The 26,917-nt window shown below is 38.3% G+C and overlaps 2 protein-coding genes across 8 annotated transcripts in view; one reads left to right on the plus strand and one right to left on the minus strand.

Moving 5' to 3' along the window:
* LOC5567198 (whirlin) overlaps positions 1–26,917 on the minus strand; it is a 506,699-nt gene that overhangs the window by 152,153 nt on the left and 327,629 nt on the right. The gene's annotated exons all lie outside the window — the stretch shown is intronic.
* LOC5567199 (pickpocket protein 28) lies at positions 10,083–12,500 on the plus strand. Of its 2 annotated transcripts, none has more exons than XM_021854224.1 (3): positions 10,083–10,493; positions 10,550–11,539; positions 11,591–12,500. In XM_021854224.1, the coding sequence occupies exons 1-3, from the start codon at positions 10,120–10,122 to the stop codon at positions 11,871–11,873; spliced, it is 1,647 nt and encodes a 548-aa protein (XP_021709916.1). In that variant the 5' UTR covers positions 10,083–10,119; the 3' UTR covers positions 11,874–12,500. The 2 variants fall into 2 exon arrangements, with proteins under 2 accessions (XP_021709916.1, XP_021709917.1); XM_021854225.1 differs by having other exon boundaries at positions 11,603–12,500.

Genomic DNA, 26,917 nt, shown 5'->3' on the forward strand with positions numbered 1-26,917 from the left:
CATACAATGTACTTGGACTTGCCACAGCAAAAGATTTTGATAAAAACATATTTTACGAGTTATTTTTCAACAAAAACGAAATGTAGGGTCTGTGCTGACCGGATAAGAATTGATTTTCTAAAATCAAAATTTTAATGTGAACGATTATTAAATCTAACAAATTTATCACAGATGCTGGTTAAAATAGCCTATACAAAAATACAAAAATATAAAAAATATTTGATTATAAGGAAAAAATCTATTATTTTCATTATCAAAGTCGTGCCCATACTTTCTGGGACACCCTATAATTGTGCAGGAGAAACCACATTTGCGACGGTATACAAGCATTCTAAAAAGTTTCGCTTCAAGTTTCATTCAAGATCGTTGTTGCGGTAAATAATCGTGAAATACAGTCACCCCACGCAGTTGAATCACCCACAATTAATGAATCAGCTGACTTCAAAAGACAAAATTATTATCAAACTTGTCACAAAACATCACAGAATTATTTTTACTGATAAGAAACTATGTGTAAAAATAATTCTGTGAAGTTTTGTGACAAGTTTGATAATAATTTTGTCTTTTGAAGTCAGCTGATTCATAAATTGTGGGTGATTCAACTGCGTGGGGTCACTGTACACAGTAGATAGTGGGCTCCACAAGTTTCATAGTTAATATATATGAGTTTCAAACAAATCTTATATTTTAAATGCCAAAAAGAGATTCCCAAAATTGCACTAAATGAATTGATGAATAACCTTCTCATGCAGTTTTCAACGTCAGTCCGTACGATTATATTCTCTCTTATGATTAGGAAGAATGGAAACTGGCAAAATTTTTGAAATTTCGCGGGTGACCAAGTTAATTTTGCGGTTTTGTCGCGGTTTCATACTCATGACCGTATTATACACAAAAATTAACATTTCATGTGAAAATAGCCTTTATATGTGTGAAATCATTTTATTTATTTATTATTTTTTTCATTTTACTAATAAGATGATATCTTTAAAACCAGTATGGGTTTAAAAAAATTAAACCACAAAAGCATGACAGAAATAAAAAGAAGTTGTATCTTGATTAATCTCTCTTGAAAAAACAATACAATGGTCAGCTTGACCCACTTCCATGTTGCTATTATTATTAATATGGCCCCTCTAATGGTGCAAAGTGGGCCTTCCTTAGCCGAGTGGCTAGAGTCCGCGGCTAAAAAGCAAAGCCATGCTGAAGGTGTCGGGGTTCGATTCCTAGTCGGTCCAGGATCTTTTCGTAATGGGAATTTCCTTGACTTCCCTGGGTATAGAGTATCATCGTACCTGCCACACGATATACAAATGCAAAAATGGCAACTTTGGCAAAGAAAGCTCTCAGTTAATAATTGTGGAAGTGCTTATAAGAACACTAAGCTGAGAAGCAGGCTTTGTCCCAGTGAGGACGTTAATGCCAAGAAGAAGAAGAATGGTGCAAAGTGCATTCAAGTAATAATTGTTTTAATATTACATTTATTGACATTCTAACCAAAAGAAAAACTAAAACTATTGTTGATCTATCACAGAATCATATTGATCGATTGAAATATGTAATCAACTTTCATTTCGAACCTCGACTAATGAACAATCTCAACGCTCCTCACTGCTCCAAAACATCAATACTGCACATTTATATAGCGCTAATGTGAATTATCCTGTTATCCTGTAAACCGCATTTTTTTTCAAATTTGACAATTTTGTCTATGAAAAATTTCCCGCTTTTGTCACGGTTCTGTTTTATCAACTGAAAATTTCCGAAGCTAAAGTGATTCGTGATCGTCAATTGTGTTTTTGGGAAAAAAAAGCTGCTGCCCCTCTGAGATGTCTGGTATTCAAGAGTTTTTGACTACAAACGGGTAGTTTACTGTCGATTTGATGGTTATACAATTAATTTGTTTGTTAAAACCATAATAAATCACACCTTGCTCGGTTACTCGCGAGTAAGCATTTCCCCGAGCTTGTTGCTATTTCTATTGGTTTGATCTCCAGAGCAAATGGGTGTGGACTTACTCACACCTGGCCTGTTCGCGAGTTTGTCATGTTTGTTATGCGTTGGTATACACTCGTGAGCTGCTTCATGATGCGAACTTTTCCACCACTGCTGGTTAGCCGTCATGGGGCCCAGATAGCTGTAGCGGTAAACGCGCAGCTACTCAGCATGACCATGCTGAGGGTCGTGGGTTCGAACCCCACTGGTCGAGAATCTTTTCGTAAAGGAAATTTTCTCGATTCCCAGGACATAGAGTATCTTCGTACCTGCCACACGATATACACATGCAAAAATGGTCAATCGGCAAAGAAAGCTCTCAGTTAATAACTGTGGAAGTGCTCATAAGAACACTAATCTGAGAAGCAGGCTTTGTCTCAGTTGGGACGTAACGCCAGAAAGAAGATGGTTAGCCGTAAACCACGAATCATAAATAATTAAACAAGTGTTTTTCTTATATGTTGAATCAATTCGGATGAGTGAGTGTAGCTCTATCATGTGAACGTGATCTTTGAAACACAAAAGGTTTCATGCTTATTGGCTATGTAAAACGGTGTACACTACCCGTCATAAATACGGACTCACTAAAATAAGTATTGCAACACTCAGCTGAATATTGAATCACCCTGAAAAATTTAGCATCACCTCAAAACAGGTAATTTTACATTGCTATATCTCGAGATCCATACGACTTGCAAAGAAGCGATCTTCAGCAAAGTTGTTCAGGGGATCAAGGACATCCGGGAAGCGATCAGTTTAGTTCGCGATTATGCCGCTAGGTGGCGCTAGTGAGCATGCAAAATTGAGCATTTCAAAATAGTTCTAGCTTGTGACAAGCATGGGAAAATTCACTCACTCACCCGAACGCCACCGATAAAAAATAGCAAAAAATCTGCTGCTACCGAACATTCAGTGATAGCTGAATCGTACTTAGGTGGAGTGTAGCATGAAAGCGTCAAAACCGATTGTTTAAAAGCAAGAATCGGAAGGAACACGAAAAGAAGTGAATACCAATACACTTGTATCTGCGAGGCACGAGTGAAAGCACTAAGCATCCATTCGCCGAAAGCATTGAACTGAGTGAGCGGATTCCCACTCACTTAATCATTCCGTGGTGTGGATTGCCAGTCAGTGAACACTCATCAGCACTCAAATCCGAATGCCACTCCAACGGAATCAGAATGTAAACAATCATGCGGTATGCATTCGGTTGCCTTCGGCCTTTAGAATCGGTATCGACTCAATCAGTTGCCGTTTTTTGTTTCGCTTGGCGCTCGCCGAAGAAGCAGAATGGGCATTGTAAATTGAAACGTTCGGCTTAGTTAGAGAAACGGCTTTCTCGCTCCCGATTGTGCGTGGAAGCGAGTGAGGGAAACACCAAAACTGAGTGAGTGTTTCCCATGCTTGGCTTGTGATCCACATGAGATAGAAAGTTCGGGTCTTCGGCAAAGTTGCTTAGGGGTTCAAGGACATCCGAAAAGGGAACAGTTTAGTTCGCGATTTTGCCGCTAGTGAGCATGCATTCAAAAATGAAGTGTCACATGACATGAATCATTTGGATATAAAGCGAATCATATCTGAATAAATTGAACAAGAATGTAATCGATCCTGAATTACTTGTGCATGAAGTGAATATTACCTTAAACACTTGACTATAAAGTGAATCATACATGAATCGCATGAAGTGATTCTCATCTGGAACACTTGAATATGAAGTGAACTGGACAAGAGTCTCTTGGATATGGAGCTAGTCAAATCTGAAACACTTGAATATAAAGTGAATGAGATGTATTTGGCCTTCTTAACAACTTTGCTGAAGACTCGAACTTTCTATCTCTTATGGATCACAAGCTAGAACTATTTTGAAATGCTCAATTTTGCATGCTCACTAGCGCCATCTAGCGGCAAAATCGCGAACTAAATTGATCGCATTCCGGATCTCCTTGAACCCCTGAGCAACTTTGCCGAAGACCCGAACTTTCTATCTCTTATGGATCACAAGCTAGAACTACACACTCAATCTCAGTTTATCTGTTCGGTAATATTTTTTACGGTGTCGGAACTGTAAACTACAAAAAAATACCGAACTTTCAGCTTCTTTATTCGAACTCACTGATGTTCAGCAAAATATTTATCACTTTACTGAATTCGGTAACTATTTTAGCTGATCATTCAGTGATATTCAAAAAATACCGTACGAACTCAGTAAGTTAAAAAAGTCAGTAAAATCATAGTACCGATTTTCAGTGAAAATTATTTTTTACCGACTTTTTTCGTTAGAATGCAAAGAAAACAGCGCATGGTAGAATTTGACACAAAAAGAATTACAGATCAATTCGGATTCTGAATCAGAAGGTGGAATGTGCGAGGCTGATGAGCTGTTTCCAAACGAAAAGCAGTTTTATTTTATGAATGCTGATTCCTGTGGGCTCGGTGCAAGGTAAGGAATTGATTATCGGCAGTATATTGTTATTTATTAAGATAATAGACACCGAGTGTATCCGTTGAAGTTCCAAAAACCTGTGAATTACGGAACCCAAACACAGCACCAATTTGTTGAGGTTAGGTAAGAAGCTAGGAAGTTTCCAACTATGCACAAACTAAGACAAACAATTTGTTGCCGATTTTCAATTCCTTTTAAAAGTAACAAGCTTCTTCTTATAAAATCAGGGTGTTTAGGGTGATGAATTGGGATTTTAACCAACAAAAATATGGAATGAAAATGGGGACTCTGATTCAATGCTGAAAAAATCAGCAAATTATAGTAAACAAATAGGTTTTATTTACCGAAAAATCCAGTAAATTACTGTAGAAAGCTTTACTGACTAAACCAGCATTTTTAATGACAGCTCGAGAATCTTGTCGATTTACGGAGTTTTCAGTTCTTAAGAAAATTACCGAGAAAACCCTGCTGTTCAAAAACCCAGTAAAATTTTACCGACTAAAATCTTAGTGTGTAGTTCAAAATGCTCAATTTTACATGCTCACTAGCGCGACCTAGCGGCAAAATCACGAACTAAACTGATCCTTTTCCGGATCTCCTTGAACCCCTGAGCAACTTTGCCGAAGACCCGAACTTTCTATCTCTTATGGATCACAAGCTGGAACTAGTTCAAAATGCTCAATTTTACATGTTCACTAGCGCTACCTAGCGGCAAAATCGCGAACTAAACTGATCGCTTTCCGAATGTCCTTGAACCCCTGAGCAACTTTGTCGAAGACCCGAACTTTCTATCTCTTATGAATCACAAGCTAGAATTAGTTCAAAATGCTCAATTTTGCATGCACACTAGCGCCACCTAGCGGCAAAATCGCGAACTAAACTGATCGCATTTCGGATGTCCTTGAACCTCTGAGCAACTTTGCCGAAGACCCGAACTTTCTATCTCTTATGGATCACAAGCTAGAACTAGTTCAAAATGCTCAATTTTACATGCTCACTAGCGCGACCTAGCGGCAAAATCACGAACTAAACTGATCCTTTTCCGGATCTCCTTGAATCCCTGAGCAACTTTGCCGAAGACCCGAACTTTCTATCTCTTATGGATCACAAGCTAGAACTAGTTCAAAATGCTCAATTTTACATGCTCACTAGCGCCACCTAGCGGCACAATCGCGAACTAAACTGATCGCTTTCCGGATGTCCTTGAACCCCTGAGCAACTTTGCCGAAGACCCGAACTTTCTATCTCTTATGGATCACAAGCTAGAACTAGTTCAAAATGCTCAATTTTACATGCTCACTAGCGCCACCTAGCGGCACAATCGCGAACTAAACTGATCGCTTTCCGGATGTCCTTGAACCCCTGAGCAACTTTGCCGAAGACCCGAACTTTCTATCTCTTATGGATCACAAGCTAGAACTAGTTCAAAATGCTCAATTTTACATGCTCACTAGCGCGACCTAGCGGCAAAATCACGAACTAAACTGATCCTTTTCCGGATCTCCTTGAACCCCTGAGCAACTTTGCCGAAGACCCGAACTTTCTATCTCTTATGGATCACAAGCTAGAACTAGTTCAAAATGCTCAATTTTACATGCTCACTAGCGCGACCTAGCGGCAAAATCACGAACTAAACTGATCCTTTTCCGGATCTCCTTGAATCCCTGACCAACTTTGCCGAAGACCCGAACTTTCTATCTCTTATGGATCACAAGCTAGAACTAGTTCAAAATGCTCAATTTTACATGCTCACTAGCGCCACCTAGCGGCAAAATCGCGAACTAAACTGATCGCTTTCCGGATGTCCTTGAACCCCTGAGCAACTTTGTCGAAGACCCGAACTTTCTATCTCTTATGGATCACAAGCTAGAACTAGTTCAAAATGCTCAATTTTACATGCTCACTAGCGCCACCTAGCGGCAAAATCGCGAACTAAACTGATCGCATTTCGGATGTCCTTGAACCCCTGAGCAACTTTGCCGAAGACCCGAACTTTCTATCTCATGTGGATCACAAGCTAGAACTATTTTGAAATGCTCAATTTTGCGTGCTCACTAGCGCCACCTAGCGGCAAAATCGCGAACTAAACTGATCGCTTTCCGAATGTCCTTGAACCCCTGAGCAACTTTGTCGAAGACCCGAACTTTCTATCTCTTATGGATCACAAGCTAGAACTAGTTCAAAATGCTCAATTTTACATGCTCACTAGCGCCACATAGCGGCAAAATCACGAACTAAACTGATCCTTTTCCGGATCTCCTTGAACCCCTGAGCAACTTTGCCGAAGACCCGAACTTTCTATCTCTTATGGATCACAAGCTAGAACTAGTTCAAAATGCTCAATTTTACATGCTCACTAGCGCCACCTAGCGGCAAAATCGCGAACTAAACTGATCGCTTTCCGAATGTCCTTGAACCCCTGAGCAACTTTGTCGAAGACCCAAACTTTCTATCTCTTATGGATCACAAGCTAGAACTAGTTCAAAATGCTCAATTTTACATGCACTCTAGCGCCACCTAGCGGCAAAATCGCGAACTAAACTGATCGCATTTCGGATGTCCTTGAACCCCTGAGCAACTTTGCCGAAGACCCGAACTTTCTATCTCTTATGGATCACAAGCTAGAACTAGTTCAAAATGCTCAATTTTACATGCTCACTAGCGCCACCTAGCGGCAAAATCGCGAACTAAACTGATCGCTTTCCGGATGTCCTTGAACCCCTGAGCAACTTTGTCGAAGACCCGAACTTTCTATCTCTTATGGATCACAAGCTAGAACTAGTTCAAAATGCTCAATTTTACATGCTCACTAGCGCCACCTAGCGGCAAAATCGCGAACTAAACTGATCGCATTTCGGATGTCCTTGAACCCCTAAGCAACTTTGCCGAAGACCCGAACTTTCTATCTCATGTGGATCACAAGCTAGAACTAGTTCAAAATGCTCAATTTTACATGCTCACTAGCGCCACCTAGCGGCAAAATCGCGAACTAAACTGATCGCTTTCCGAATGTCCTTGAACCCCTGAGCAACTTTGTCGAAGACCCAAACTTTCTATCTCTTATGGATCACAAGCTAGAACTAGTTCAAAATGCTCAATTTTACATGCTCACTAGCGCCACCTAGCGGCAAAATCGCGAACTAAACTGATCGCTTTCCGAATGTCCTTGAACCCCTGAGCAACTTTGCCGAAGACCCGAACTTTCTATCTCTTATGGATCACAAGCTAGAACTAGTTCAAAATGCTCAATTTTACATGCTCACTAGCGCCACCTAGCGGCAAAATCGCGAACTAAACTGATCGCTTTCCGGATGTCCTTGAACCCCTGAGCAACTTTGTCGAAGACCCGAACTTTCTATCTCTTATGGATCACAAGCTAGAACTAGTTCAAAATGCTCAATTTTACATGCTCACTAGCGCCACCTAGCGGCAAAATCGCGAACTAAACTGATCGCATTTCGGATGTCCTTGAACCCCTGAGCAACTTTGCCGAAGACCCGAACTTTCTATCTCATGTGGATCACAAGCTAGAACTAGTTCAAAATGCTCAATTTTACATGCTCACTAGCGCCACCTAGCGGCAAAATCGCGAACTAAACTGATCGCTTTCCGAATGTCCTTGAACCCCTGAGCAACTTTGTCGAAGACCCAAACTTTCTATCTCTTATGGATCACAAGCTAGAACTAGTTCAAAATGCTCAATTTTACATGCTCACTAGCGCCACCTAGCGGCAAAATCGCGAACTAAACTGATCGCTTTCCGAATGTCCTTGAACCCCTGAGCAACTTTGCCGAAGACCCGAACTTTCTATCTCTTATGGATCACAAGCTAGAACTAGTTCAAAATGCTCAATTTTACATGCTCACTAGCGCCACCTAGCGGCAAAATCGCGAACTAAACTGATCGCTTTCCGGATGTCCTTGAACCCCTGAGCAACTTTGTCGAAGACCCGAACTTTCTATCTCTTATGGATCACAAGCTAGAACTAGTTCAAAATGCTCAATTTTACATGCTCACTAGCGCCACCTAGCGGCAAAATCACGAACTAAACTGATCCTTTTCCGGATCTCCTTGAACCCCTGAGCAACTTTGCCGAAGACCCGAACTTTCTATCTCTTATGGATCACAAGCTAGAACTAGTTCAAAATGCTCAATTTTACATGCTCACTAGCGCCACCTAGCGGCAAAATCGCGAACTAAACTGATCGCTTTCCGAATGTCCTTGAACCCCTGAGCAACTTTGTCGAAGACCCAAACTTTCTATCTCTTATGGATCACAAGCTAGAACTAGTTCAAAATGCTCAATTTTACATGCACTCTAGCGCCACCTAGCGGCAAAATCGCGAACTAAACTGATCGCATTTCGGATGTCCTTGAACCCCTGAGCAACTTTGCCGAAGACCCGAACTTTCTATATCATGTGGATCACAAGCTAGAACTATTTTGAAATGCTCATTTTTGCGTGCTCACTAGCGCCACCTAGCGGCAAAATCGCGAACTAAACCGATCGCTTTCCGAATGTCCTTGAACCCCTGAGCAACTTTGTCGAAGACCCGAACTTTCTATCTCTTATGGATCACAAGCTAGAACTAGTTCAAAATGCTCAATTTTACATGCTCACTAGCGCCACCTAGCGGCAAAATCACGAACTAAACTGATCCTTTTCCGGATCTCCTTGAACCCCTGAGCAACTTTGCCGAAGACCCGAACTTTCTATCTCTTATGGATCACAAGCTAGAACTAGTTCAAAATGCTCAATTTTACATGCTCACTAGCGCCACCTAGCGGCAAAATCGCGAACTAAACTGATCGCTTTCCGAATGTCCTTGAACCCCTGAGCAACTTTGTCGAAGACCCAAACTTTCTATCTCTTATGGATCACAAGCTAGAACTAGTTCAAAATGCTCAATTTTACATGCACTGTAGCGCCACCTAGCGGCAAAATCGCGAACTAAACTGATCGCATTTCGGATGTCCTTGAACCCCTGAGCAACTTTGCCGAAGACCCGAACTTTCTATCTCATGTGGATCACAAGCTAGAACTATTTTGAAATGCTCATTTTTGCGTGCTCACTAGCGCCACCTAGCGGCAAAATCGCGAACTAAACTGTTCGCTTTCCGGATGTCCTTGATCCCCTGAACAACTTTGCTGAAGATCGCTTCTTTATAAGTCGTAAGGATCTCGAGATATAGCAATGTGAATTAACCTGTTTTGAGGTGATGCTAAACTTTTTGGAGGTGGTTCATTATTCAGCTGAGTGTTGCAATACTTATTTTAGTGAGTCCGTATTTATGACGGGTAGTGTATAATCTATGGCTACAACTTGCGTATGGCCAAAACCAGTGCTTCTACCATATTTGATGTGAGATTATCCTTATTCTATTCGGCTCAATGGTATTCAATCTGTCGTATCCAGTGTAATAATCCATCACCGACTGCATGGATTTCAGCATCATTCAGAACTACGTCATCGTCATCTCACTTTCAGATTATTTGCATTGGAAAACGCGACATTCCAGCAATTAGGTGTCACTCGTGACTCTCTCGTCAGCCATCAGTCCCATATGATGGCAACGGCCTAGACAAGCTGACTTCAAGAAAAGTGTTAATTTTCACACGCGCGGGGAAAATTGCATTCGGTCAACGCTCAGTACTGTCGCGTCTGTCGTCTCGTACGGGATGAATCCGGGCAAGGTGAAGGCCGCGCTGCTACGGGCGAAGGAAATCTTCTTGGACTTTGCCTCGAAAACTTCGATCCACGGCGTCAAATACTTTGGCTGTCCGGATCGGAACTGGTGCGAGAAGTTCTTTTGGATTACGGTGTTTGCGCTTTCGGTGTGCAGTGGCGCTCTACAGATACGCAAGGTTTACGAAAAGTGGGACCAAACTCCGGTCATAGTGAGCTTCGATGAAAAGTTCACCCCAGTTTGGCAGATCCCGTTTCCGGCGGTCACCATCTGTCCGGAAGCAAAGACGCCGATTTCGGTTATGAACTTCACCAGGGAGTTTCATCGATTTGTGGAGCAATCAACGAAAAGGAATCATCAAGCAAGGTTGAGAGGGTTGTGTTTCATGAGAGTTTTGAATATTTCACTCTGTTGAATTTCAGGGACGATGCTCTACTGGCAATGATGCAGCTCTGCGACCGAACCAACATTTTCACACTGATCTCCAAAACCGTGACTATTCCGAACAAAAAGAGCGAGGAAAGCTACGCCTCTTTGATCAGATTGTTGAACATTCCTCAAACGGAAATGTTGGAAGACTGCGTTTTTCTTAGCGAGAGATTCAACTGTTCAGAGCTGTTTTCCTATACGTTAACCGAGGAAGGAGTGTGTCTCACGTTTAATATCCTTTCAGCGAACGACATGCTACGCACGAATGTTCTCCAAAAAAGTGACCCGTACATTACCGAACAGTCGGAAGCACCCTACTGGTCCCTCGAGATGGGCTATTCCCGTCAAGCTAACATCACATCCTACCCCCGTCGAACTCTCGGACCAGGCTACTCTGCAGGTCTGTCCCTATTTCTGCGCTCGGACCTCACCAACCACGATTACCTCTGTAGAGGTCCCATCCACGGTTTCAAAATCTTGCTGCACTCTTCCAGTGAATTCCCGCAAGTATCGAACAAATTCATCCGGATTCCCATGAATCACGAAGTTACGGTTGCTGTCAAACCGGAGAAGATTTCCACCAACGATGGCCTGCAGAGTTACAGTCCGGAACGGCGGCAGTGCTTCTTCAACAGCGAACGGTATCTGCAGTTCTTCCGAGTGTACAATCAGGAAAACTGTGAACTGGAGTGCTTGACCAATTTCACGCTACATCGATGCGGTTGCGTGAAATTTTCGATGCCTCGAACGAGTACAACGCCCGAATGTGAAATCAATCAATTTTGGTGCATGTGGAATGCGGAGATTGAGCTGCTCGAAATGGGACCCACGGGACATAAGCTGGAGGAGTTGAATTTCCGCACGCGGTGTAATTGCCTTCCGGCGTGTACTTCGGTGCAATACGATACGGAGATTACCCAGGCCAACTTCGACTGGATGAGATGGGCCCGTACAATGAACGTGTCGGCAAGGGCAGTTAGAGGGTAATTTGAATTGCATATGCAAATTGACGACCACGTTTAAGAAAAGTTTAGTTTTTCTAACAGAATGGAGATCTCGCGTCTGGGGATCTACTACAAGCAGTCGCAGTTTATGACTTCGAAACGAAGTGAGCTGTACGGGCTGACAGATTTTTTGGCCAATTGCGGAGGACTGCTGGGGCTGTGTATGGGTATGAGCCTGCTCAGTGTGGTGGAATTGTTCTACTTCAGCTGCATTAGGCCGTTTGCTTTGTGGACGCAGACAAGTGGATCGGGTCCAAATGAAAACGATCCTACTGTGATTGATTCGAAGAATGGTACAGTCAAAGGTGATTGATGTGTATTTTTTGTTGAAGTTTGTTATATTTAGTGGTTAATTATCTTAAGAACAGTCGCGATACCAACTGAATCACATGAGCGATACGTCACTGGCTATGGCTGGTTATGTCCATGCTCTTGTGTAAATGTTATTGAATCTCAATCAGTTATCACTATACGAAAAACATTATGTAGGTACAAATCACGATTTTGAGTTCTTAAACATAAAATTGAGCTATAGTAGTTTTGGTAATAAAAAGAAATGTTCTTTTGAAATATGGTTGCAAAAATTTAAGTTTCTATAAGTTTTCAAAATGTTACTTTGTTAAGATCATAAATTGAAATTATTCACTTATTGTATATTTAGTTTTTTTACTAACTTCTTATGTATTCAGCGATAATTTTGGATCGGCAGTCTATAAAACATTTGTAGGACAAAATTTCAAAGGACATAAGTGGAATATTGAAATGGATGACGATTTCAATTGAGCAAATTATATGTTGGAAAGGCAAAGCTGCCAAAGCGTAATACAGAATTGTAAAAGTAAAGGATGTCCACGTTAACATTGTAAAACCAACAGTGAAGCGTAAAAAAATCCGTCTCTTATCCTATTGTCTTCAAATTTCGAGAGTATCAAGCAACTAATCTTTGCTATGTTTTGACATGTCCACATTATTCAAATTACAATATTACGCTCCAAATCCAGTTGCCCTAAGTATTATCTAACGACCCTTTATGAGATTTTGTACAACATTAGAACCAGAGTTTGGATTTTGATCCGGATATGCCAAATTATCCATATTCGGAAAGTGTAACAGTTCGTAGCACATTGCAATGGACCAATGCACGAGTTCACTAATTTGAGGTTTGAGTGGTACCGAATTCACTGGTCTCCATGGTCACATAAATAACATGGCACCGCTAAAACGTCAAATAGTGAACCCATGCACAGGTCCGTCGGAGAGCCCTATTTATTGTGATATTCACTCCAGAGTTACTCGCGGTCACTATCAACGCCTAAAATTGGCTGATTTGTACAGGCCGACTTCGATATATTTCGGATCATTCTTTATCAAATCAACATCATGCTGTCTACTCCATCACCAGTGCATTGAAGACGACAGACTGTGGATATCACTGATGGGTTAAGTTAAGCCTTAAATTAAGCAAAAAAAGGCAATTCATCAGTATAATATTTTGATTGTGCTGCATATTGATTTAAACTGTGAGTTTATATGACTGATATTGAGCAGCTCTGATTCACTCTCTCTCACTTGGTACGTGACGAAAGAGCGTTGAAGAGCAACAAATCTCACAGACATTCAGGAGATTTTTGTTTGCTAAAAATTAAAAATAATTCACATGTTCTGATAATGCAACCCTTAGCAACTTAATTCTGATCGATTGATTTATTAAAAACCCCTTTGGTTGCAGAGATGATACAGTAAACGGAACATTTTCTCCCCTGTATATCGTGCAGAATGTTAACGCGGGCGGATAAAAGGGATAAAATTATTTCTCGCATGTCATTGATCGTTCAATTTTCCAAACTGAACTTAGGGGTTTTTGGCTGATTGAGGTCCGCTGAAAGTCCGTCGGGTTCATCATTCATTACGCAACACAATGTATTTGTTAAAATACGCGTAAGCTCGTATCGTGCGCGTGATTGTACTATTACATTTTTCTGGTCGTTACGATTTATCACCTTTTGGACTTCAAACGAGCGATGGACCTTTTGCTCAAAATTTTTGGTAGCTTTTTTTAATTATCCCGGAAAGAGGTATTTGATAGGCATCTTGAAGCTTCATCTACTCTCCTATTGCTTTTAGCGTTCTTGTGTTGATAATTTTTGTCCTATGTTTCCGATAGAGATGGGCGACTCACTCACGAATCATTCAAAAGAACCGACTCTCGAAAATGAGTGAACGCATCGCGGTTCTTTTCAAAAGAGTCATGATTAATTTGCACCGACAATTTTCTCATATTATTTTTCCGACAATTTACGGAATATTATTTTTTTTTTATTATAGTAAAGCATTTCGGACATGTATGAATATTAAAAATAGCTGGAAAAAAAAATTAATTCAGAAATTGTTATATTTTTCGTGTTTTGAGTGAAATACATGATTCATTTTTGATTTTATTGAATGAGTCACCGAATCGGTAAAAAAAGTCGATTCACTTTTGTGAGTGAGTCATCTACGATTCACTCCCAGAATTTGATCATTTTGCCCATCACTAGTTTCCGATCGCTTATTATACGTTATTTTTCTTAAAACTGATACGAGAAACAGTAAATGATTCAGGTACTGCCAACGATTCCCAGCTTTTTTGCTATTGCACATAGCGAAACATATGTGTTTTCTAAATCCATATTTAAACTTCATCGCGCATACTGTAATTTTTCGAATTTTTTTCAAAGCTCTGTGGGCAATTTTCAATGAAATTTACAGGATATAAACACTACATACAAAACTAAAGTTACTTAAAATGTCAATTATTTTACCTAGGAAGCAACAAATTTAACGTGATAGGGATCACACGCCTAGATATTTTTTTAACTGTGGCTGTTCTTTCAGATTGAACTGTAAGAAAGATTATTTTAAATTAAGTTGCACACATCTGAGCATCACAAATCACTCCTTGTTTTAAAGCTGTTCTGTTCTTTGAAATTATGCTTTGCTGGGTATATTGTAATTATGGTTGCTATCATGGCTACGGATGCCACAATTGCTTCTGACATTTTCCCTTTTTTTGTGAACAACAGTCATCCTTTGGAGATACCATTCGAAAAGAATATTGATATTTAAGTTGTTGTTTATCGATACATTTTTTTTTTATAATACGGTAGCTTTCGTATTTTTGGCAGTCTAAGCCGATGGCGCATTTCTTCTGTAACTTTCTAGAACATACGCAAACAAAAATACGTGTCTGTATGTTTAAATTTGTGAGCTGCGTAATCCTCTATTGATGCACACCAACAGAGTTATCGAACATTTTGAAAATGCTTTGAATTTCTCTTCTCTGCTGCCTCATTTTTCCCGTAATAACAATGGGTTATTCTGTTCTATTACTAACAACTCGAAATCGACCACGTTTTGAGCAATTTGGTCATGTTAATGTGTTGATAGCAACATACTGTGACGGATCTTCAATTCTGAATGCCGAAAATATTCGAATAGTGCCGAAGCCGTAAGTTACCCTATCAATTGTTATTATTTGGAATAATGCCTTTGCATGATTATTGGTTTTCCGTTCGTTTATTTTTTTTCATCAAAGATTCATCTTTTCCAAAATAATGGCTTTTTAGTTTTTTATAACTTTTGAAGTTTATTTGCATAATATATTAACATATTAGGGGAAGGAATGTTAGTGTGACATCCATTGTTACTAAAGACCGAGTATACCTCTGCATCTTCATGGTTGCCACGGGAAGGAGTTTCGTTAGTGGGAGGGCATAAAAGCTACATGATCAGGATTCACCTTGGTAAGTGATGCGATTCATGTAACCTCTGTTTAAAAAGTTATTTATCAATGCGTCCACATCTTAAACATCGGACTATTCAAAGGTTTGAATCTCGAAATTTTATAAAACATGAATAACCGCTTATGTCAACACTTAAAGTGACGAACCATCCATAGTTTGTTCTACTAATTCATAAAAAAATACATGTCATGATACAAATGTGTTAATACAAGCATGAAACGAGCTCACCAGTTGGTAATCCATCCTCGACTGAACAGTCACAATTGCAGCATAACACGTATGAGCAGGAATATAAAATAACTCCGATGGTGCGCGAATGAAGTGCTAACTGAAAAAAAAATCACTACGAGCGCGCGAAAAATGAATCGGACAGCTTGGGCCTTCGCAAAGCACTCTGGTTGTTACTTTCAGTTGTACAGATGAAAAAGTCATTAGCTTTTCGTTTTTGAATATTTGAATAAGAAATGTACTCTTCTTTTATATATCGACTTTGCTTTTGAGATGCACTTTATAATGCCTTACATTTTATTTTGAATGGAAAGTTTTAATTATATGTTACCTGCATTTGGCAATTTTAACTTATATATTTTTTTGTATATTAACCCTTAGAAGCCCAAGACGTACCTTGAATTTTCAAATGGCCACAATTCGGAGACTAGTAGATCAATTATATGAAATCAATTTTGAAGCAAATTTGGTTAGTGGGTCTTACAATCCTTGGGTTAAATATCCCACCAGACCCCTCCCCCTAGGTAACTGAAGAAGCGTGCACACGAGGGGTCCAAAACTGACATCAAAAAGATATCTTAACATCAAATTGAGCTAGAAGGTTGGTGTCTTCTACAAATGTGTTCAGCAAATAACGATCTATCTGGGCTCAAGAGTCTGATAGGAAATTCATCCACTAGCTGGCGCTAATGAAAAGAAATCTTCGATCTTTTCTACATTAAAATCCTTATCAGCTAGTGGGTGTTTTCGGCATAGCTGTTCAGAAGAACTACACCAAACTTCTAGCTGATAAGGATTCTGAGATAGAGATGATTGAAGAAAATTTGTCACAAGCCGATGAATTCTCAAACAGATTTTTCATTGTAAGATAGCCCTCGATCTGCTGAACAACTTTGACGAAGACACCCACCTTCATTTGGATGTTAAGTATCTTCTTCTTCTTCTCATTCTCATTATTCTTGATCATAACGATATTTGTACCGTAGGTATGCAGTGGGCTTCGTGGCCGTGCGGCTAGTGTTACCAAGCATTTAGCCGCATCGTGTCAAGGAGTGTGGGTTCGATTCCCGCTTCAGTCCGGAAAACTTTTCGTCAGGAAAGTATTTTGATTGCGCCACTGGGCGTTGCATGCTAGTCCGTTATCTAGTGTGGTGCTTCCTTCAAAGGGCAAATCGTCCACTGGAAGCATTAACGGGTCGGTGTCTTTAAAAAAACTCCATGAGTTATGGGCATCTGAAGATTTCATAGTTTTTCACTTAAATTTGCTTATAACTTCAAAATCATAAGAATTACAAACTTGCGATGTTCAAAAATGTGTATCTTTACTTTCTCTGCAACTCTTTTGAATACCATATTCACGTAAAACTGAAAATAAAAAAGTTAGACAAAAATAACTGATATTTTGGGTCCACCCTAAGTTAAAACTTTCAAAATCAATTTACTTAGCTCAAATGAAGAGTTAGATCAAAAGTGCCTTCGACAAAGTTGTTCAAAATAACATTTTCTAAAAGTTTGCAGAAGAGCACAGCCACAAATTTCATCAAACAAAAAAGTTTGAGTCAAAATTTTAACTTAAATAGGGGCCACCCTATTCAACTTTTTTCTTAAAAGATGCAAAACTTAATTGCGAATAACTTCTCTGAAGACATCGAACGTCTAAAATCGACGAGAACAGAGAAAACACTTTTTTCCGGCTAAATTGTCGATTTGGTCCATTGTGCACTGTAGGTCTCAGCGTATTAGATTTTTAGACCTGTGTGTCGATAAAAAATGACTGATTTTTTTATTTAAAAAAAAATATATCTCAAAAACTAAAAACATACATCGCAGAAAATTTTATAGTAAACGAAAATTTTTTTGAACTTTAAAAAAAAAAAGAACAGGGGCTCTATTGTCCCAAGGCCTTCAAAACACGAAAAACGGAAATTTTTGTTTTTTTTCCATGTAAAATTACAATATTAGTGAAATTTTATATATTTCTTGTAAAGTCAAAATTTTTAGCTTTCATTCCATCCATTTTTTTTATATATTTTTTGTGAAATTTTATATTTTTCTTGATAAGTCAAATTCTTCAGCTTTCATTCCGTTCAAGAAAATTGCAAATCGGTCAAGCGGTTCAATAGTTATATTTTTTTTTAAATAATATTTTTACAAAATGGGGGTTTCTTGGTCAACCTATTTCGGAAATGGTCACTCTAATAAAAAAAATATCCAAAAACACGTTGCATTTATGACATTCATACCGTTTTCACGATAAAGATGTGAAATTTAAGGATGAAACGAGCTCACCATTTAATGGTCCATCGTTGACAGGGTTTCCAAAACACTTCAATTTTGTCACATGCACGCCTAAGACATACGGGCTTAATGAATAACGAAAAGCTTGCTTGGGCTTTACCAAGCACTGCCCAGCAAGATGCGCGAAAACGAAAGATAAAACTTTTCCTGCGACGCAAAAACGAACCGTTCTGCTTGGGCTTCACGAAGCACTCATGATGGATTAAAATTACCTAATGAGTAGCTTGAACTCATGATGGATAAAAATTTCACTTTTAAAATTCACGTAGAAGACATTCAAGTCATGTATAACAAATACATTGAATGTATGTATCCACTTACACAGCGTAACAAAAATGACATTTTTGCGTGTCTCAAGGATCAAATTATGTGTCTCTAGTAGATTTGGAGTTGCTGAATCTGGTGCCATTCTCAGAAATGTTCCAGCACGTCACAATTTTTAGCTACAGGTCGCCAAAGTTGTATAAAACACTGGTTTTATTAATGTTTACATGAAATTTAAAGTACGATTTGTCAAAATTTTTTGTGATCTAATCCGCCAAACATGCAAAATAGAACTTGAACTTTCATTTCAGACATAATTTGATTGAAATTGCGCGATTAAATTTCGATTAAACCGATTTTTTCAACATGCTTGCAGTCTCCATACAAAATTCTTCGTTTCTTCTATATGGCAAAATACAACCATTTTCTAAACCATCAAAAAATAACTTTTCCGCATCAAAAGTATTACAAACTTTGATAATAAGTATTGTTACACACATAAAGTTTGAATTCTGTGGCAAATTAAGCCAATATATTACCTTACAAGCTGGCAAACTTGTATGCAAGTTGGCTGAAATAGTCATTTTTTGCATTTTCAACCGTCAATATCTCAAAAACTAGACGTGCTATGACATTTCTGAAAACGGCAATGGATTCAGCAACCCTTAATTAAGTGAATAGCGGTATTTTGGTGCTGGAGACAAAAACGTGTTCCGCAGTGTTATTGATAGAAAATCGAAAATTTGTCTTAAAACGATCTACAAACAAATTTTTAGGGCAACTATGATGTAATATCAATGATGTAAGCTATTCCAGAGTAGCTATCGTAATACTAGGTAGTAGACTCTACAAAATATTAAAACTAAATTTTAAATACTTGTTTTTAATTATGAATCGTGCTTGTTTTTAATTATGAATCGTGGTTTACGGCTAACCAGCCGAGTGGAAGTTTAACAACTACCGAAAAGCTAAACATTACATATAATTTGCAATTGGATTAGATGAACAACTTGATGTGAAGATTTGCGAAAAAGTTACACGTCTTCTCAGTGAGAATCGAACTCACGACTCCCCGATCTCTAGTTGGGGCGCGTTAACCACTACGCCATGAGAGGACTCATGAACGCAGAAGTTAACCTGAATTCGATTTCAGCTCAATAATCACGTGGTCCTTTTTCGCAAAGTGCACCTCTTTTGGAAGAATTAGATGCCTACCGAAAGATGACTACCGAAATGTAATTTTTAGCTTTTCGGTAGTCGTTAAATTTTAAAGATGACTCTTATGTTTCTTCTTTGGTATATAACGTGTAATATACGATTTTGAACTCTAATGCCAAATATAGTTATTAACAATTCTTGGCAAATATCGCTGTAATGTTCTATTGTCCTACTTACAATGGCTTACAGTTTTAGTAAACATATAAAATATCGGAATTGCAGTGACAACAAATAAAATGTAGATGATATGTGCTTAACAAAATGTTAACAATAGCTTAATTCAGTGTCACCATATTGGGATGGAATCTATGACAAAAGGTCGAAAGACAAAAGGTCGAAATGACAAAAGGTCTGAGAACAAAACAGAAGGGACAAAAGGTCTAAAAGAAGTAAACAATTCTCAAGCCAAGCAAATCATTTTCGACTTTTTGTCCTTTCGACCTCTTGTCTTTCAACCTTTTGTCCTTTCGACGTTTTGGCCATAAACCATTGGGATGAGTGTTGGCTAACAAAGAACATCTCTAGATATTAGAATCAATGTAACGTTCTAAGTATTAAGTATAAAAATATAGAAAAATGAATGAAATTACACCTTTTACGAAAAATTATTGCATTCATGCTCGATGTAACACAGCTCAGAGAAAACTCCTAATTACGACCGATTGTGCATCGAAAGATGAATAAAATCCCCGCTGCGGAATGGGTGTCAAATCAGATTACCACACCACCGCTAGAAATGCCAAACAGCACGCAGGATTACAACACTCTGGAAATATGTCGATCGTTCTAAAAATTTTGGCGCCTTGTCCGACCATTTATCCGTTACGCACCGCTGGCGATGCTTCAATGCTGACCATTCGCATTTCCGGTCCCGCTTTCAAAGTCCCGCTCGTAATCCCATATAGATCGACAGGCTTCTTTCAATAAAAATGGAAGCACAATTAAGGAGGAAATTTTTCGCTTGGCCCGGAATTTCGGTTCGATTGAGGATTTTTGATAAATGACCAGGAATTAAAACGATTTTAGGTCACACCGAAACTCTTTTGTTCGTGCTCAATGTCCAACGGTGGAAAGAAAAATCTTTATTTTCCAACCCTCCCTGTCGTTGCTGTCGTCGAAGTGTTATTTATACCAATATATTTTGCATTTCGGCTATTGTTTTCCCCGTGAACTGCGACCCGGGTCAACATCCATGTTTCCCCTTCCCATCAGCTGCGGCTTTGCCTTTGCCCTGGCCAAGCGAGGGGTTGTGACCCCTAGGGGTGAGAAAATTTTCAAGGATAACCTTTTGTCAACGCGATTCCGGAGCTGGCTGCTTCTTTTGCTTGGTTTTAAAATCAATCAACGGTCAGTTGCTGCCCGATGCTGACCCTTTTCGATATGGTTTCGAACTGTGTGATTTGTGTTTCACATCGGTTATAGCACAGAGGAGTCACTAGAACAAATTCGTTACCAATGGCTTGAAGAGCGAGAGCAGACATTAAGCGATTTTCTTACTCTTAATGCAAAATTGAACCTGCCTATGCATATCCCGCACATCCAAACAAATATTGAAAATAATACTTATTATCAATTGTTGGACTGCTTGGCAAGCCAGGGGCTCACAAATTTATTTTAGACAAAAATAAAATTATCTGTTGCAACAACATTTTAACTAATTGCCATAAAAGAATAACTCAAAAACTGTTTGTCAATAACGGAATAGTTTTCTATACAATTACTCACTGATAAATGGATAGGTGCCAAACATTGGCTCAAAATTAATACTAGTTAAGCTTAGACCGTTTTTTAGACAATTTCAGAGTATAGGAAGACCATTGGGGACAGGACACAATTTTGGTCATTATTGACCAAAATGACTCCTGTATGTGCCATTGCGCAATCCTCTGTGCCAAATTCAGATCACCGAACGTATGGGTAATCTTGCGTCCTTAGAAAGTATACGCTAGGTTTCGTCTCCTTGCGTTTGGGAGGGGTCAAATGTCGGTGTGAAAAAGCTGTCAATTAAAATTCATTGCAATTCGCATTCCGGGCTGAGTAATCGCTTGACCCTACCAATATGTGTTGGACAGAGCCTTGAGCAACAACAATGGAGCCCGTTGGTCAGGGGTCGGTCACATAAATGGACAATTTAAATAAATTTTGCAATTCGGTTCGGCAAAAGGTTGGTCATTACAATTGGGATTTTGGCGCGAACAGTGATCTAGATGTGAAATGAGAAGCAAAAGTAACGGTTCTGAACTTTGATATTGAAGTTCAGTATTTGAAAGCTGAAAAGCAGACTCTGTCTCAGATAGAAAGTAACACCATGAAGAAAAATACTGATAATTGGAGTTCTTGGAGGAGAAATGAATCGAAAAATTCAAGATATATTTCTTAAAATACTCTAAAAAACTTCTCCAATTGGAGTTTTTGAAGGAGTGATTTCAAAAACTCTCAGAATGCTTGTGGAAATATTTTTTTAAAAAAGAAAGTTTAATTAAAATTTGTGAAAATATTTAATCAATCATTTTTTCCGAATTGCTAATGGACCAACAACAAAGCGCATTCAAGAAATCTACATACTTTGTTGTTTTTCGCGAACTTGGCTATACACATATCGGTTTTTACGAGTTCAACCGAGATTTAACTAATGAATTGTCAGGTTGATTGATACCGAAGAACAGATTTATGATACTCGGATTTTATATTCTGAGATCTCGTGAAATGTGCCTGCCGAATATTTGGCTGCGCAAATCTCGGTTAAAATGAGCCGTTAATCGGCATTCTGACTTAAGTGTGTAAATCACTACGTATTTTGAAAAGCAGTCGGAAAGGTATCCTATTTTGGCAAGATATTCTATTAAGGCAGTAGAAATGAGATTTTGTGCTAATATTTTGCAGGATTATCAACAAAAAATTCAAGCTTCATTGATTCAGGGAGTTATTCCTAAATATATGTAGAAAATATGTTAATGCCAAAGATCCAATAAATATATCAACACATCAAAAAAATCTTAGATTTACACGTAACGTAATTTTAGCCACAATCATGCAAAGCTATTTCTCATGTATTATTCAATGATAGAAACTCATCCAACATTGTTACCAAAATCCTTAAAATTGAACGCGGAACGTCTTCTCTCAAAGAATGTTGCATGCAAAACGGCTCGGTTTAATAAATAATGCACATGACATGTCAAGCCGTCGATTCATCCATGTCCATTATATATGACAGAATATTTAGCGTAGAATCATGTAAACCGAGAATTCTTGTTTGCAATTTCACTTTGTAGATGCAAGAAAGCATGCAATATTGGTGAATGTTGGATAGAAGATCATGAAATGTTTCAGTTTCACTCAAGATTGCAAGCATTTTCGAATGCAATGAGACAGTTTACATTATTTATCGTTCAATATTCGAATATAACATGATAATCATAAAGTTTTACGTGCCATGTTAATTTGAGAATTTTTTGCTGTGTAATATTAATTCATTACGCCAGTCTTTAAAGAGCATCCTTCTAATCCAGGATTCAAACAAGCATGCTTTGGATAAATCCCAACAAGTACACACCAAAAAAATCTTGGATTTACACGTTACGTAATTTTAGCTTTAATCATGCAAAGCCATTTTTCATGTATAACACAGCGTAACAAAAATGACAGTTTTGCGTGTCTCAAGGATCAAATGATGTGTCTCCAGTAGTTTTGGGGTTGCTGAAACTGATGCCGTTTTCAGAAATTTTCCAGCGCGCCACAATTTTTAGCTACAGGTCGCCAAAGTTGCATAAAACACTGTTTTCATTGTTTTTTACATGAAATGTAAGGTATGATTTATCTAACTTTTTTGTGATCTAATCCACCAAGCATGCAATATATGACTTTAACTCTCATTTCAGATGTAATTTAGTTGAAATTACACGGTTAAATTGAAATTAAATCGATTTTTCCAATACGCTTGCAATATGGAGATTAATTAAAAATTATTCGTTTCCCTTATATGGCAAAATACAATACTTTTCGAAACCATCGAAAAATAACTATTGAGTATCGGAAAAGTTATGAACTTAGTTGATAATAATTGTTATACTCATGAAGTTTTAATTATGTGGCAAATTAAACGAATAAATTGCCATACAAGCACGCAAACTTGCATGCAAGTTGGCTGTAATAGTCCAATTTAGCATTTTCAACAGTTAATATCTCAAAAACTAGACGTGCTATGATATTTTTGAAAACGGCAATGAAATCAGCAAGCTTGAATTTAGTAAATAGAGGTATTTTGATGCTTGAGACAAACATGTGTTCCGCAGTGTTATTCAATGATTAAACCTACAAACACATCTATTATATCCAACATTGCTGGCAAAATCCTTAATATTGAACACGAATCGTCTTCTCTTAAAGAATGTTGCATACAAAACGGCTCGGTTTACATGATTTTCACGTTAAAAGTTCAATCATAAATAATGCACATCAAATGACAAGCCGTCGATTCATCCATGTGCATTATATATGACAGAATATTTAGCGTAGAATCATGTAAACTGAGAATTCTTGTTTGCAATTCCACTTTCTAGATGCAAGAAAGCATGCAATATTGGCGAATGTTGGATAAAAGATCATGAAATGTATCAGTTTCACTCTAGGTTGCAAGCATTTTCGAATGCAAGGAGTCAGTTTACATTATTTATCGTAGAATATTCAGTTATAACTCGTTTTACATGATTATCATAAAAGTTTACGTGTCACGTAAATTTAAGTTTTTTTTTCCTGTGCAGCTTTTTGCGAACGCTCATGGCCACCACAAGTAAGCACCTTTCCTGGTAGGAATCAAACGATCTAATATTTGGCTTCGGGTGTTCGAAAACCAATAGTTTGATGAACGATCCCAAACGCCCCAGACAAATATCGCAGGACCCCAACCAGGAAAAGAGCTTACTTGTGGCGGCCATTGATGCTCTTTAAAAGCTTAATTGGTCTTGTCTTTATTACTTTTATGAAGTCATGAAAAAGGTATTCCTTCTAGATTCTAGATTCTGCTAATGTGAGAAGGTTGAAATGCTTCAGAATCTAGGAACTTCGGAGGTTTTTAGTTTTGGATCTCGCTTGCAATTTAAGTAGGGGAATAAGAAACAATGCTTCAACGTTAGTCTTTACAAAATCGTTCAATGATAATAGTTTTATTTTTGACATATTCCATTCATTACTCAGCATTTTTGGTGTCCAATTTATTTCGCGATTAGCACATCTTTCTTGACGATTCCAACTGAATAAGAGATGACTGAATTCTTGAAACCGATTAAAATGAGGTTTATTTGAGTTCCTGAATGAATGACCTTTGTAAACTGCACTTTTTGGATCATTATTACCAAAACTGAGTGCGTTAGACTTCCAGGGACTTCGACAGATGGATTGGATTGACGCTTATATTGAGCTGTTCGGTAATCCAATCCGCATGGTTATTAAATTATTTAACTCATTACGAGTGGTAAAGATGGACCAATTATGGGTGAAATTATGTGTCTAGCATACAAGAGTCCTAGGTTCAAATCCCAGCCGAGCACGTGATTTTTTTTCATAATTGGTTTTTTTGAAAAAAAAAATAAAACTACAACAGCAGGATGAGTGCCTGGAACTACTTTTCTGTAAGTATGAGCTGAGGGATTCTTTTAAAAAACCTATTTTTAGGGTCGCTAATAAAATATTTTCGTTGTAGTATCCAACTGCCCAATTACGGTTCCGGATAGAATCGTCACACTAACGAGCATAACCACCAATGACGGAATCGGTGACGCTTTTGTGCAAAATCGCAGGTTCGAGTTGTTGGTGATGCCGCTGGTGGTTTCCCATCATCATAAGCAGACAAGCAGTTCATCTTCATACGGATTTACCGTTTTGATTCATATTACGGACACTTAAGGCCTCAGTGAAGTATAACCCAGCTTGGACCATACAAAATAAATCATTCTGTATGATTTTTTAGCGTTATCGAGTGTCGGAATCCCTTAACTTTCGGATGGTGGGTAAAGAATACGCGTCCGCAACTTGAATAATTTTAAATAAATCAAAACGTGTGGCCTTTTCATGATTCTTATTCCGGACGCTCCCTCACTTTTGCCTCATATTCCGGACGCTTTGATTCGAATTACGGACAGCTCATGATAATCATTAGTGGAACAGTCAAATCATCAATTGAAATCGTTCAACCACTTAAGAGACGTCTAAGGTAGTTGGGCATTATAAATTTGCAATGATATTTATGGAAAAAACCTAATAAAACGAGCCTCGAAAATGAGAACTTTTGGACGGCGAAAATTGAAACATTTCGTGTGAAATGTTTCCCATACAAAAGAGAGTGTCCGGAATTTGAAGCTGTCCGTAATATGAATCAAAACGGTAAAACGAAAACGCGAAATAAATCGATGAACATTTGCTATCAATATGAAATTTATTGTTTTTTTTTTTTGTTTTGATCATCCTATTCTATTCCGACTGCCTGCTGCTACGAACAATGCGTTCGGTAGTTTATATTACAATTCGTTCGGTAATAATTTACGAGCATATTGTAATTTTTTGACAGCTTCGTGTCGATTGACATTACAGATTTTTCGGTAATCCTTAACTTTACCGAAAGCATTACCGAGCGCTCAGCGGTTTATATAGGATTTACCTGTAATACTTTCACATTGTTCAGACAAGGTCAGATGTTTTATGTATCGTTTTACTTACAGACCGCTGAAATCAACACAATTTTCTCACCAAAATCGCTGAAACATTCAGAAATTAAAAATTATACTGAAGTAGATGTAAATATATGTCCTGTCAAACCAAATTTATAACTGACACAATATTGAACGGTAACTAGATACACATCGTTACGCCAGGCACAATCATCATCAAAGATTCAATCCTGGGATTGAATCCTCTCATACAAGAGGCAAGATTCAATGCATTCCTAGATCAAAAGAAATTGAGCGCACCCCACCGATCTTGCCCTGAATGATTTGGATCTCAGCAGCTCTTGTAGTGAGATTTTTTGGAGACTGCTTTACGCATTCAATTTTTTTCTCTATAAAATCTTTTAGGAGTTTTGCCTGTCGTTAAACATGAAAATCCGTAAAAATGCTATTATTGTTATGATAAATTTGTAGCATTTGGAAGAGAAATATTAATTATAAATATAAAGGAATTTAGCCTCCAATTTTGAGTTCTTGGTAATTTGTAGAAATTTTATTATCTTCCCATACTGCCATAAAACTCACACTTAGTATTCCATTTGCTCAATGCCTACTTTTGCAGAATGTTACAAATATGCAGTTCTGGGCAGTTTAGGTAGATACAAAAATGACCTCCTTTATTTTTGAGGAATGATAGTTCTTCCTATCGCCGTTTTTTCCAATACCTAATACATGCTCTGTCACAATTTATTGAGGATTCTACCTCATTCCTCATTAGCGAATTTCTTCTTATTCTGCTTGACATCTATGCAAATTTATAATGCCCAACTGGTTTAAACGTCTCTTTACTGCCCATAACTGCATATTTGTAACATTCGACAAAAGTAGGCATTGAGTAAATGGCA

The sequence above is a fragment of the Aedes aegypti genome, chromosome 3 (genome assembly GCF_002204515.2).
Source record: "Aedes aegypti strain LVP_AGWG chromosome 3, AaegL5.0 Primary Assembly, whole genome shotgun sequence".
Classification (NCBI taxonomy): Eukaryota; Metazoa; Arthropoda; class Insecta; order Diptera; family Culicidae; genus Aedes; species Aedes aegypti.

Coding starts and splice junctions, on each gene's coding strand:
- LOC5567199 (XM_021854224.1), top strand. CDS start 10,120: ATGAATCCGGGCAAGGTGAAGGCCGCGCTGCTACGGGCGAAGGAAATC. Junction 10,494..10,549: donor AAAAGGAATCATCAAGCAAG/GTTGAGAGGGTT, acceptor GTTGAATTTCAG/GGACGATGCTCTACTGGCAA. Junction 11,540..11,590: donor TCGGCAAGGGCAGTTAGAGG/GTAATTTGAATT, acceptor AGAAAAGTTTAG/TTTTTCTAACAGAATGGAGA.